This window comes from Notolabrus celidotus, chromosome 1, assembly GCF_009762535.1.
Source record: "Notolabrus celidotus isolate fNotCel1 chromosome 1, fNotCel1.pri, whole genome shotgun sequence".
NCBI classification, from domain to species: domain Eukaryota; kingdom Metazoa; phylum Chordata; class Actinopteri; order Labriformes; family Labridae; genus Notolabrus; species Notolabrus celidotus.
In genome coordinates, this window is record NC_048272.1 from 34941902 (window position 1) to 34956564 (window position 14663).

General features: G+C 41.9%; 1 protein-coding gene across 2 annotated transcripts in view; it reads left to right on the forward strand.

Annotated features, from left to right (window-relative positions):
* plxnb1b (plexin b1b) overlaps positions 1–14663 on the forward strand; it is a 127646-nt gene that overhangs the window by 108265 nt on the left and 4718 nt on the right. For both annotated transcript variants that reach the window (XM_034681524.1, XM_034681533.1), the window contains 25 exons: positions 24–146; positions 270–363; positions 525–691; positions 855–1006; positions 1209–1314; positions 1722–1858; positions 2357–2533; positions 2645–2885; positions 3018–3260; positions 3698–3877; positions 3978–4126; positions 5816–5916; positions 6259–6476; positions 7844–8022; positions 8105–8171; positions 9991–10137; positions 10239–10404; positions 11936–12039; positions 12137–12221; positions 12382–12548; positions 12749–12909; positions 13064–13211; positions 13367–13431; positions 13693–13768; positions 13857–13931. In XM_034681524.1, the coding sequence (XP_034537415.1) occupies positions 24–146; positions 270–363; positions 525–691; positions 855–1006; positions 1209–1314; positions 1722–1858; positions 2357–2533; positions 2645–2885; positions 3018–3260; positions 3698–3877; positions 3978–4126; positions 5816–5916; positions 6259–6476; positions 7844–8022; positions 8105–8171; positions 9991–10137; positions 10239–10404; positions 11936–12039; positions 12137–12221; positions 12382–12548; positions 12749–12909; positions 13064–13211; positions 13367–13431; positions 13693–13768; positions 13857–13931 (3528 nt within the window). The remainder of the gene's footprint in view (positions 1–23; positions 147–269; positions 364–524; positions 692–854; positions 1007–1208; positions 1315–1721; positions 1859–2356; positions 2534–2644; positions 2886–3017; positions 3261–3697; positions 3878–3977; positions 4127–5815; positions 5917–6258; positions 6477–7843; positions 8023–8104; positions 8172–9990; positions 10138–10238; positions 10405–11935; positions 12040–12136; positions 12222–12381; positions 12549–12748; positions 12910–13063; positions 13212–13366; positions 13432–13692; positions 13769–13856; positions 13932–14663) is intronic.

The window sequence follows — 14663 nt, forward strand, 5'->3', positions numbered from 1 at the left end:
AACACCCCTCCATGTGTGTTCAGGACTCAGATCTGGACTATGAGTGCGTGCTGGTCATCGAGGGGCAGACTGTGGTGGTGGACGCCTACGTGGAGACTGATGACACCAACCCATCAAACTTTGACATCACCTGTCAACTACACCAGGTCTGAAACTATAAAATCACACGCTCTAGAGAAATATTGTTCAGGGTAATGATGTTGAAAGCACGAAGAACTCAAATCAAAATTATTATTTTATCTTAATAAACCTTGTTGTTGTCCGCCCAGTATTCATACTCTGCTCCAGTGGAGGAATACAATGCCATGGTGTACGTGAAGAGGAGGGACACCTTCCATGTGGACAGCTCTCCTGATCTCTACGGTGCAAACAAAGCTTCTTTTTTAACATTTATATTAAACGATAGTCTGCTTTTTTACCTCAACGTATCTTGAGAGCAAAAAGACGACAAGCTTAGCCAAAACCCTCCACATCAGCACCCTGACATTCAGTCTGAAGCTCTCCTCTGTCTGCTCTGTCCTCAGTCACTCTGTATAACTGCTCTGTCGGCCGCTCTGACTGCAGCCGCTGCCACACAGCGGACCACAAATACGGCTGTGTGTGGTGCGGTGGTGCTCGCGCCAGCTGCCTGTATTCAGACTCCTGCAGTGAACCCGTGCAGCAGACGTGCCCCGCTCCCGTCATCCACTCTGTGAGTAATGACCTTTGATCTCTGGTGGCTCAAATCACAGCGCTCTCATTGCCTTATGTCTTGAAGCTTAGTTGCAATTGCACTTTTAAATGAATTATTGATAGATAGAGATATCACTCCACATAAAGTGTCTGTTAAAGTGATTGCTTCTTGACTTCCTCAGATTGAGCCTCTCTCAGGCTTGCTGGACGGCGGCACCCCAGTCACCATCTCAGGCTCCAACCTGGGACAGAAGGCTGAAGACATCCTTTACTCTGTGTTAGTTGCTGGGATTCCCTGCACCGTCGTCCCCAGCCTCTATGAGGTCTCCTCCAGGTACAGTCGCACCGCTGGGCAGGGGAGGGATTTAATGTCTTTGTTGTCTTGTTTCCAAGTGTTTATTGTGACTTAATCCTTCATGCACTTTGCACATTTTCAAAGAATAAGGGCAACAAAACATGGTGGGCCTCACAAATAAAGACAGTCTTTAGTTAGAAATTGATCCAGCATTTATCTAAGAGTGTTGTCTGCCTTGCAGGATTGTGTGCAGGACTGAAGCCAGCGGTGGAGAGAAGGTCGGCTATGTCTCTGTTAAAGTGAGCGGAGGGGAGTTTGGCATTTCCAGCCAGACCTTCAGCTACCAGGTACAGTAGGTTTTATTTATCATTAAAGAAGTTACAGCTTGCTTTACCTGTCCGTAGTAAGTAGCTAAAGAATATCTAACTACAAAATAATAAAATATCAGGTATACGGAGTAATTAAGCATTAGATTAACCTCTTACATCAGAACCAGTCTGTCAGATGTGTTTTAAAGTCTTCTTCCAGGTCAGAAATGCTTGTATTCAAAAATATAATTACAGACAAGTAACAAAGAAATGGAAGGAGCTATATGCATGACTACTAAAGTGTCTCCTTTGGCTCTGTTAGGTCATGCGGGCAATATGCTGGCATGGTTCAAGTCCACAACTGTTCTATTGGATTCATCCCTTGCCTCTTCATGTATTGGAGTGTTTCTTAAAGGCTTCATTCTCCATGCTCTGCTTTATGTCAGGACCCGTTTGTGATGGGAGTTTCTCCTGAAAGGGGGCCCAAAGCTGGAGGAACGACGGTGACCATCACTGGTAGAAACCTGCTGACAGGACGTCCCTCTGACCTCACCATCACCGTGGGAGGAGTGCCCTGTACCATGTAAGGCCCCGTCTGCAAAGCTGTGGTATCATTTTAACATGAAAATGTTCTCATACAAGAATTAACAAATGATTTCTTGTCATACCATCACACTGAAGGGTATTATATGAGATAAGGGCATATATTTTGGCAAAGGATCAGCATGTAAGTTCCTGATTGTTGCTATTATAAAAAATAAAATGCTGTGTTTTCAGACAAAATCTTGTGGATGCAGATGTATTTCACATGAGGGATGTATCTCAGTGTGGATGCAGCCTAAGACCCTTAGTTGGTTCAAAGTTGGCTCTAAGACAGAAGGAGCTAGACCTGCTATTTCTATCAAGTTCCTGTAAAGCTTTCAGTATTTATGTTCCCCGTCTGTCTGTCTGACCTTTGACCTACCAGTGCCAGATGGGGGGGAAAGAGAAAAGACACTTTCGACCTCGGGTCACTGAAGTATCACATCATTAATGAACCCGTCTCTCCTGTGCGCCTCTTCCTCCTCCTCTTCTTCCTCAGAGTGTCAGAGGTGCAGGCGTCCAGTGTTCAGTGTGTGACAGGCGGCAGTAATAAGACAGGAGATCACCGGGTCACCCTGCATTACCACAGCAGCCAGCGCCACCTCAACTCTCCACCCTACCGCTACACCCACAACCCCAATGTCACACACGCTGCGCCTGCAAAGAGCTTCCTGGAGTGAGTCCGACCTTCATCTTTCAACCTCTTCCCAATGTCACTAAAAGTTATGGGTCAAAGGTCACAGAGCTGTTAAATTCATGTGTCCTCTGTCTGTCTGTCTGTCTCTAGTGGTGGTCGGATGATTTATGTGTCGGGCCACAGCCTGGACGTGGTGCAGGAGCCTCGTATGGTGGTGACTGTCTCCCCATTGGAGTCAGTCAGCCAGAATAAAGGGAAGAAGAAGAAGAGGAGGAGGAGGAAGAGGAGGAGTGGAGAGCAAAATGAGGGCAGAGGGAAGACTTTGGAAAGGCTAGCGAGGATGCTTCCTGATCATATCTGTCCTGGAGACCCGTTATGTGCCGTCAAACAGGTGTGTGTGTGTGTCTGTGTGTGTGTGTCTGTGTGCGCGTGCGCGCGTGCATGTGTATATTTATATTTTATTGACCGTTTCAAATTTTATTTTCCACGTCTTCCTTCACTAAACACTTCTCCGTGTCATCAGTTCATGGAGCGCTGCGAGGTGAACTCCTCCACCCTCATCCTCTGTCGTTCGCCCATGGTGGATTCCTCTGTCTTGAGGTCAAAGGTCACCGTGGAGTTTCTGCTGGACAACCTGCGCTTTGACTTCAACAGTCTGAACTCCCAGACTTTCAGCTACCAACCTAATCCCTTCCTGCGGCCCCTGAACCAGCAGGACCCTGTGAAGGCCTACCGCTACAACCCCGGCAGCTTTATCCAGCTGGAGGTGAGAGGGAGTAGTTGTTAATGACATTGTTAGTTTGTCTAATGCTGAAACCTTAAATTGTCAAATGTACAGGTTTAAAGCAAGGGGCAACCTCCAGCTGCAAGAATTGAAGCAAATGTGGAAGTGTTAAAAACAGCAGTTCATCGAGTGTCCGCTTGAGGCTGGATCCGGAAGTACCAGAAACCACATACACACCCATTCAAAAAAGACGATCTTTACAGCAGAAATAAACATGTTTACAACCTGGAACAAAAAATCAGTTCAGCCTGAATAGTTCATTTCTCTATCGTCACACACTATACGGGGGTGAATTTTTCATAACGCTGCATTTTCGAAGATACTTAGATTACTAGTTTTAAAAGTGTGAAAAGAATGAGCCTCTCAACAACTTTCTTGGCTTTTGAATTTTAAAACTCTCCATCTCCTTGTGTCACCAGGGTGAAAATCTGGACCTTGCCATCACTAAGGAGGAGGTGGTAGTGTTGGTCGGGGAGGGGGTGTGTGCTGTGAAGACCCTCACCAGAAACCACCTGTACTGTGAGCCTCCACCTCAACAACCCTCACCTGTACACAACGGCAAGAAGCGTGAGGGCTCCGACAACCTGCCCGAATTCACCGTGAGTCCTCCGTGCTGACACTGTGATACGAAATAACCAGAGAGAGTCAAGTTTGAAGTCTCTGACTGTGTGTGTATTTTTGTGTATATGTGTGTTCCAGGTCCAAATGGGCAACCTGAACTTCTCCCTGGGAAAGGTTCAGTACGACAACCTCGGCCTGGCCACCTTCCCTCTGGAGGCTCAGATTGGAGTTGGCGTTGGAGCGTCGATTGTTGCCCTCATCGTCCTCATCATCGTGCTCATTTACAGGTTTGTGGTTGGAGTGTGATCCTGTTCGGGTTTTTACTGAGCTGGATTTATGAAGTTTGAGACAAATTAAGATGGAGGGTAACTAATAAACTCAACAAACTCCAACATGATTTGTGCTGCAGCACACTGCAGTAAAGGCTAAGTAGCTAGCTGGTTACTAACTATTATTCTTCTGCTGTTGCTACTTCTTCGTCTTCCTTCTCCTTTATAGTGGGTAGCAACCAACTTAAAGAACCACTACCACCCCCCACTATTGACCAATTAGTTGTACAATATTACTGTAGTGGCTATTTGACTTTGTCAACTTTACAAAAAAGCAAAACTCAAATCAAAACAGGCCACAGGGCACAGAGAGAGTGGATCATACACGGGGTCCAAAGATTGTTAATGTCCTGCCAAGTATGCAGTTTATTTGGTGTTTTATTGAACAACAAAAAAGGGTTTCTTTAAAACAATAGGTAGCATCTTTGTGCTTTCAAATCTCCTGGTAAAAAAACATTCACCTTGCCCGGTGTCCGCCCCTCCTATCTTACCTGCCCATCTATATACACGTCACCCGGTGCAAAACTATCAACCTATAAATTGAGTAACGGAATATATGAATCACACCTAAGGCATCAAACATAATCATATAATTACCTTAAATTAAATAACAATTAATTAATTGATTAAAGTAAAAATAATCAAATATATGAAACGATGTAAATGGCTCCAACAGTTGTTGTATGCTGTATGTATTAAGGACTGTGACAATATTTCAGGGTTTTTTTTAATGGTAATTGTCATTTTTTAATGACAGCTATGTTTGCACGATACGCCATGATACGTTCAGAGAAAAAATATAGAGATGTCAACAAACATCTGTACTAAGGAGTAATGACTAAATATTGTGATAATCTAAAGCTGCTCACGGACACCAAATTAATTTGGTAAAACAATTCACGATCAACGTTCTCCTCTGAGACTTAAACCAGGACTTGTTGCGAACTTGAACATGAAGGTGCAAATATTGCTTTTGACTGAGGCCCCCCAAACTACAACGCAGAGGTATCTGTGGAACAATGATACAGTAGAAATGGAAAACAATGAAAACATTGAGGGGAAAAAATGTAAAAGAAACTCAAAGAAAGTTTTGAAGTTGAATAAAACACCTGCAGCACATGACAGGAAGTAGACCCATGTGGTCTAAGGGATCCCTCTCAGTGGGATTGAGATTAAAACTTATTATGTACATAAATATGCTTTTAACTAAAATCATGTAAATTTTCTGGAGCATTAAGTTAGGGATTTTTAGCTTAAAGGTACAGTACTGGGCTCGGAGGAGGAGTCTAGTTTCAGAGTGCAAAGAATCAATGATCTGAGATAACCTCTACATAATAACATTAGACAGAGGGATGATGAAGTTCCTCACATGTGCCGCTCTGAGGGGGGATCAGTGTAGTCACCTCTGGTTGTTACCAAATCAGGTAGTGTTTTCATTCTCTGAGCCTGGCTTGACTTTGTGATTAGTCCTGACCCTCACTGATGGAGGGTGGGGGGGTGGCGGGGTTTGTTGGGTCAAGTTACTTGAGTCAACCTTTTCTCAGGTTTACTGGATTCCCACTAATCCAGTGTGAAACTGGTTTTACTTGTCCTCTCTGCTCTATCTCTGTCTGATCCTCTGCTCCTGTCTTTGTCATCCTTTGTCAGGAGGAAGAGTAAACAGGCTCTGAGAGACTACAAGAAGGTCCAGATCCAGCTAGAGAACCTGGAAACCAGTGTGAGGGACCGCTGCAAGAAAGAGTTCACAGGTAAGAGACAAAAGAGAGTGCAGGAAAGAGAGGAAGGAGGTTGAGAGAGGGACGTTTATTTTAGTTTGAAGAGGCCAACAGATCCACTTTGTTTTAACACCGGCCTCATGAAATCATCCCATTACATCACCCATCCTGGATGAAATGTTCCTCTCATCCCACACGTCTGCTTCAGAGGAGTTTTTTAGTCTGTCAACAGTGTCCAGTGTCAATATTTAGCAGCTCCTACCTCCCAACACGAATCCACCCAGACACACTTTCAATATTACATGGTAGGAACTGAAAATAACAACCCTGATTCCCCCTCCTCCTCCTCCTCCTCCTCCTCTCCCTCTTGCTTAGACTTGATGACAGAGATGATGGACATGTCCAGCGACCTGGTGGGCACCGGCATCCCTTTCCTCGACTACCGGATGTATGCAGAGCGCATTTTCTTCCCTGGCCACAGAGAGTCTCCGCTGAGACGGGACCTGGACGTCCAGGAGTGTCGCCGGCAAACGGTGGAGCAGGGTCTGGTGCAGCTGTCCAACCTGCTCAACAGTAAACTCTTCCTCACCAAGGTAGACATCTTCCCCACCGGTGACATGAGCTAAGGGAGCTGTGGTATTTTTTAACCTTGGCACATGCTTTAATATGTAAATGTTTAGTAGTTTCAGGCCGTGTTGGAGATGCCCCAGAAGATTGCCTCAGCTGGCAGCTGTGACACAGCTTTCATGGCTGCACAGGAGTCTTTAGGGGCCGATCAGAGAGCAGGCTCAGATTGTTTTTAAGGGGTGTAAAAACACCAAGACATCATGCATCATGCAGAACAGGGAGTCATTTCAATCAATCAATCAATCAGACATTATTTATAAAGCACTTTTCATACAATGATATTGGAACACAAAGTGCTGTACATAAAAACAACTTAAAATAGAATAAATTAAGAAAAAGAAAGATATAACTCCAGACCCACCCCAAAATCCTAAGGTTAAGAACACAATATATTCAACAATAATGATAAAAACAATAAAAAGAAAATAAATGAAAAAGAAAAAAGAAGTTTCTAAACAAACTGAGGAAACGCTCTCATGATATCTTGATGAGGAAACATAAGACGTTTAAATTAAACACAGGAAATTAAACTAACCAAAATAAAATACATTTCTAAGATAATAAAACACTAAAAGATTAAACCACTAACAGAAAATAAGATGCTATACTTAAAATAAAGAATTAAAATGTAATTAAATAAGTAAAAAGTGACTAAAATTTGAAATAGATAATGAATAAATAAATAAATTAATTAATAAGTAAGTAAGTAAAGTAAGGTGAAATACAACTTTATTTAGGAATAAAACTCAGTTAAAAACGAGACTAAAAAGGTAGGTCTTGAGTTTGCTTTTAAAAATATATTTATGCTCTGTGCATTTCTCTTCTTTTCTTCTTTTACCTACAACTTCTAGTTTGTATTGTTATATACATCTTTTGGGTTGGATCTGAACAAGACATTTAAAACCCCGAATTCAGACAGAACTCAAAAATAATAACAGATGAGGGCAGCTGTGGACCAGTGACTGCTACGTAGCATTACTGTCTTTATGAATGGAGTCTGTGCCTCCTAACGCAGCGATGAAACAGCTGTTTCTGCTTAAAGAAAAAAGGATCTAACATAAACATCACGCTCTGTATCTTTAGGGATCCTTATGTAATGCTGTCAGACACTTAACAAAACAATCTTATCCTGTCAGTGGCAAAAACTAACACGTTTAGTGGACGCACTTTGACCCAGCCTGTTAGCCCGCGGAGGTTATGTCCCTGCCTGTTCAGCTGCGCTAAGTTTTTTAATCTATGGCTTAGAAAATGTAAAAACATACAGTGATACTGATATTGTCCTCTAAGAAGGACACTAGCGGAGTAACAATTTGCTGTTTTCTTCTTCTCTCAGTTCATCCACACTCTGGAGAGTCAGAGGACTTTCTCTCCCAGAGACCGGGCGTACGTGGCGTCTCTGCTGACGGTGTCACTGCACGGCAAACTGGAGTATTTCACAGACATCCTGAAAACTCTCCTGAATGACCTGGTGGAGCAGTACGTGGCCAAGAATCCTAAACTGATGCTGCGCCGGTAAGATGACAGAGGACGCTGAAGGTGGGGTTACAGGTTCAAGTTTAAGATGTGATTTAACTGTGTGTGTTTTTCTCTGAAGGACGGAGACGGTGGTGGAGAAGCTGCTGACCAACTGGATGTCTATCTGCCTCTATGCCTTCCTCAGGGTCAGTCAGCACATAAGACATGATTATATTACAGCTGCATCATAAATGTATTATTAGTCAAAACAATAAGGACGATCGAGAATAACACTTTTTAATGCAACCTTTGACCTTTCATGGAATTTTTTAAGTTTGATCTTAACCTGGACCCTTCTTTGTGAATGAAATGCTGTGATAAAGAAACTTTAGTTCCCTAAGCATGTCATGTTGTATTTGGTGTTGAGAAGACCTTGTTCTTGTGTTGGTCCCATCCCTCTCTTTATCATAGGAATGTCAATTTTAAGTAATCTCCGTGATTGATCTTTGGAAATGTTAACGATCAATTATTGAATAATCTTTAAAAAAACATGGACGTTTTTCATGTCATAAACGATGCCAAATGCATTTTTTTCCCTGAATCAAATTTTCCTTAGTGACACAATGTATATAACTGATGGTATTGAATATTTACTGATCACAATGAGGCGTAAAACATGTAAATCACGCTGAATATCAACCTGTGGAGCAGGCAAAAAATGTGGCTTTATTGCAACAGGGGAACTGACCAGAAACATATTTCAGACTCACAGTGTCCAGTTTTCTGTCTACTCATTCTTATTGAGTAAAATAAGCATGGGAACGCGGTCAGGTGTCAGCCAGGAGCGCAACCGGGTCATAATAAGTCTGGAGGCGGAGACAAAAACTGCATGTGGAGACACCTTCAGTCAGCTGATTCACATCAAAACATGCTTTAAACTTAAAACACCTCCCTGATAGCTGAACAGAATATGAGACCACATGATGTTTGTTCCACCAGATAGAAAATCAGAAACAAATAAACTTGTTCAAGTAAGTTCTGAACAATAAATGAATCAACACTAGATTAATTGTTAACATCCCTACTTTATTTGGATTTTGTATTTTCTATCTCAATTTTGCTCAAGTCCTTAGAATGGAGTCAATTGTATTTACACAAGGAAGAAAAGGAAACTAGAACTGACTTACTTCTCAGCAAAAGAAGATCTTACATCTCTCCCCTCTTGAATTTATGAAAGAAACCTCCTCCAGGTATCTGAGGCCCCGGTGTATGTTTCTGAAGGGCCTCCAGAGGGAAAAGGTTAAAGTGTGTTCCTGCATGAAGACTTTCTTTGCGTTCAGCAATGTGCAGTTTCCATGCAGATGTGTAGCTCTAGTAATAATAATAATAATGATAATAATAATAAGATTTATTTATACAGCACATTTTAAAAACAGGTTTACAAAGTGCTTTACAGAGTGCAAAATATGTATATATAGAATGCATGGATGATCGAGAGATTTTGCGCAGCTGGTAGAAACAAGCTGGTACAATCTGTTATCACCACCCTGCCAGCCACCTGCACAGCAGTAGAGCACAGCCTGCAGTAGTGTTGACTGTGAGGTACAGATGGATAAAAACAACTTGTTTTGTCATATTTCTAGTTAAGTTATTTGAATATGTGAAACTGTAAAGTCTGAAACTTCCAACATAACTTTTCTTGCAAATGGATGGATTGACATCTGTAAAGTGCAAAGGGGAATCCCATCTCTTCTGTTCCCACGCTGAGCTCAAAGAGTTGCAAAAAACAATGTGTCAAGCAAGCTGCAGTAAATAGTAAAAGTATGTGTAATAAAAATATGTCCAATGTTTTGTTGAATTGAAATCTGTTTCCTGCTCAGCAGCGAGTCACTGATTTCACATAGGTTGAAGAATGTGCATGTTATTGCATCCATGTTATTTGAACCATACATCCTCTCCTGCAGAGTGTGTGAGGCTCTCCTGATTAACTTCTGCATGTCTGTGTGTGTTTGAATATTTATGCAGGACTCTGCGGGGGAGTCTCTCTACATGCTGTTCCGGGCCATAAAGCACCAGGTAGATAAAGGCCCGGTGGACGCTGTGACAGGGAAGGCCAAGTACACTCTGAACGACAACCGCCTGCTGCGAGAAGACGTGGAGTACAAGACCCTGGTGAGGAGGACTCTGACTCTTAATATATATGATCATTTAGGAGTCTTCCACCTTCGCCTTCATAAAGCTGTTTCTATATTAACTTGTTTCTTCTTCTGCAGACTCTGAATGTGTTGGTCCAGGGTGGAGGAGTCAATGAGAGCCAGCCGCTGCCCTCCAAAGTTTTGGACTGTGACACCATCACTCAGGTGAAAGAGAAGCTGCTGGATCAGGTGTACAAGAGCACCTCCTTCTCCCACCGACCCCACGCAGACTCACTGGACCTGGGTGAGAATCTTAAAACACCACATCCCTCACTTGATGCTTTTAGCTTCTCAGAGTTTCATTTTCAGCAGTGAGAGAGAAAAACTGTGAATGGGTAGACTAGATGTTCAAGTATGTTGTATTTGTGGTGCAGTGACGCCCCCTACAGCAAGACCAGAGTAATTACAGGAAAGTTATTTTACTGCTTAGTTTCACCAAAGTTGTCACTACACTTAAATTACATTATGTGCTGTTTATCCTCATTCAAGAACACTTATGAAAACACCACCAGGAATAACACCAAACATCTTAAAGTGTGTGTGCACATAAACATGGAGCATATATGACAGGTTATCACATAGTGTCGCTCTAGTTGTAATGGTATCATCTCACATGTGGGTTCACACACACTGATTTTCAAAAAAGGATAGGACATGAAACCATCCTCATCTGTGATTGGTGAAGCAGTGTTCATTTTAGCAGCAATTTTAGATGTAGTCTTAGTCTTTAGACAGAAATGCCTGTTAGTTTTAGTCACATTTCAGTCTTTTCAGTCCTTTAAAGTATTAGTCTAGTTTTAGTCGATGAAAATTTAAAACATTATAGTCTTTGATTTTTGCCAAAACATTTTTTGTCTTTACAATAATTCAAGTAGTAGATCAGATATTGGTATCAGGGTTGAACAAAGGGTTAAAATGATCAACTTTTCACTCTTCTAACACTTTTAATTGTGTAATATCTTAATTTAAATAATTCAGCCTGTCCCTGCTAAAAAGTCAGAAACATTCTTTCTGTGACCATTTTGTCTATATTTTGATTCTCTTGATTCGAATAAAAATGCCATGAACACGAAATACAGGGCTGTAGTTCACTTTTACGACAGTCCCTGAATGCACCTGCAGTGAGACAGTCGGTTCACAGCACTCTGAAATACATCTTTATCATTGATGAGGTGATCAAACTTACCAAATGTGTCTGATATATCACAAAGCTGGAGTAAATTAAGCTTACTCATTGTCATAGAGAGTTAATTCAAACACTTTTTGACCTCTGGTGTTTCAGAATGAATGAATAAATAAATAAAAACATAAAAAACAAACTGAAAGTATCTAAAATAAAATAAAAAATACCTTTCCTGTGGTTATATTCATCTGTTCATATGTTTTTCAATAATATTTTCTTCCTTTTGGTTGTTCTGCTTATTAGATCACACCTACCATCACAGAGCTTAGAGCCTGTTGGTGTGGAAAATCATTACTAATGTGTGTATGCCCCCCTATCTTCACAAAACTACCACCTGATGAAAACCAGTGTTTAAATGTTTGATTTGATAAATATTTAGTCACATGAGCACAGGCTAGTTTTCTTCGTCTTGCAGCCTGCGTCTATGAGATCTTATTTCTCCTCCCTGCTCATGTAAAAGATTAAACACACTTTGTGACGTTGGCTGATGTTTGTGTTGAAAAGTTCAGATGTAGTCAGGACAATTATTTTCTCATGTTATCATAAGCTCACACACAGACTGTGCTGACTGTCTGCTGTGTCTGTTGTTCAGAGTGGCGCTCTGGTGTCGCCGGTCATCTCATCCTGTCAGACGAGGACTTGACGTCTGTGGTTCAAGGGAACTGGAAGCGACTGAACACTCTACAGCACTATAAGGTCTGAGTTCACACTCTATATTCAAACAAGACTTTGTGTTTTCTATCATGAAAAAGAAGCTTTGTTCTGATAGTGCTGACTGTATGTTGTTCTTCAGGTCCCTGATGGTGCAACAGTAGCGCTCGTTCCTCGTCACAGCAAACACATTCATCATGACAACCATGACTACGTGGCAGGAGAGAGTATGTTCACTTCATAACTTTTCTCTATTTTCATTAAATTTACAAATAAATCTTTCTAAATTTCTTTTTTTTCTAAATGAAGAAACGAACATGATAAGTTTTATGTATTTCTGTCGATGAATTATGCTAAATGACGCTGTGAAATCTTCTCAACGTGCAGAGACTCCAATGTTGGAGGACGCAGACGAAGGCGGAGTCCGGCTGTGGCATCTGGTGAAAGCCAGCGAGGAGCCGGAGCTGCCCAAACACCGCAGAGGCAGCTTGAGGGAGAGAGAGCGGGCCAAGGCCATCCCTGAGATCTACCTGACCCGCCTGCTCTCCATGAAGGTACACACACATGCACACCAGACACACACACACACACACACACACACACACACACACACACACACACACACACACACACACACACACACACACACACACACACACTGATGAATAAGATTTCTGTTTAGTCCACTTTTTAACATTTAACAGAAAGCAAGCTGACTTAAGAAACCACTCTCTTCCTCTTTTTTGTTCTTCAGGGGACGCTGCAGAAGTTTGTGGATGACCTGTTCACAGTGATCCTCAGCACCAGCCGTCCTGTCCCGCTGGCTGTCAAATACTTTTTTGACCTGCTGGACGACCAGGCGGGACAACATGGCATCTCTGACCCAGAGACGATACACATCTGGAAGACCAACAGGTACAGCAAAGACTCACACTAACACAAGTAGACAGACGGTCAACGTTGTAGAGTTATATGATGGTTTAAAAGTCTTTATTCATTATATCATAGTGGACCAAACACTGCTGTAAATGTTTGAGTTATGATTCTAAGTCCTCCTTCATCTCTTCAGTCTGCCTCTGCGTTTCTGGATCAACATTGTGAAGAACCCTCAGTTCATATTTGACGTCCAGGCGTCGGACCACGTGGACGCCGTGCTCTCTGTCATTGCACAGACCTTCATGGACTCCTGCACCATCGCTGAGCACAAGCTGGGACGGGTGAGGCTGGATGTGGAGGGATATCTTGTTAATGTTGTTTCAGGGTTTATAGCAGCTGTGCAGCCCTGCCAAGTAGAGTTGATGACTATGAGACAAACAGCCTCCTGTCCATCTGCCTTTATGTGGTTCTCACTCCCTTTGTTCTCTTTGCTCAGGACTCTCCCATCAACAAGCTGCTGTATGCCAGAGACATCCCCCGATACAAGCAGATGGTGGAAAGGTGGGCTCAGATTTCACTACACTGACAACACGACATCTAAAAAAATCAATTTACATCAATTACAAACAAACATCTTGAAATAAAAGGACCCGGTATATTTTGCTCTTTAATTTAACAAATAAAATCCTAACCCTTCAATAAAAGCGCTCATCTTGAGTTAAAAATATCTTCCTGTTTAGTAAACTTCTACATCAGCTGAATAAACAGTCTGTAACCTCACTTGTGCATGTTGAACTGACTGTTATCGTGTGATGTTTTCAGGTACTACGCCGACATCAGGCAGACCATCTCGGCCAGCGACCAGGAGATGAACTCTGCTCTGGCTGAGCTGTCTCGGGTGAGTGCAGCTCCTCCTCAGAGCCTACAGTGTGGAGAGATTCAGAGACTCAGAGTTTGACCTCACACATGAATGTTTTGTGTTTCAGAATTACTCTGGAGAGCTGAACTACCTGGTGGCTCTGCACGAGCTGTACAAGTACATCAACAAATACTACGACCAGGTGTGTTTATTGTTCAAGAGAGGCTTGATGATGATGTCTTCCTTAGAGTTCCATTAAGGCCTCAAATGTGTGTTTTGAATTTCAAATACTAGATGTATAGAGGAGAAGCTGTATTAAACCAGCAGTGTTTTAAATCTTTCTAATGCTCTAGACGGACAAAGATAATTCCTCTGTCTTCAGCTTTTCTCCCAACTCTGATCCTGATGGTAGTTTAAAAAAAAATATTTTGAAAAATGCAAGACATCAAATTAGTTTACAAAACTTTTAGGCTGCCTTATAAAATATAAGTGGTTCCCTGCTTTGGGAACCACTAACAGGTTCAATACACATGCAGACGTTTCTAAATCAGATGCTAGGGCGTTTGCAGTCAGCAGAACTTGATTCAGCTGTGCCTACTTGGACATCATGCTGAACACTATTCTGCACCACCAATCTAAACAGAAAATATAATAATAATTATAATAATAAAAGTACTACGCAGATTATTTGTCAACACTGCTCAGCAATGACATTATTCTTACTTCAAGTAACTTAACCAAGTACAGTACTTTTTTTTTACCCCATTGGCAGATTTTTTTTTAACTCATTACAAGTTATTTAGGTCTTCCTTTTGGCTCCTAATATCTTACAATAAGACCTTTTTCTGGACTCTTCAGGTGAATGTATCTTCTACTAGAAACAAGACAAAAACACCTCCTTGGTTGTGAGTTTTTACAGTGTATAACCTGTGAC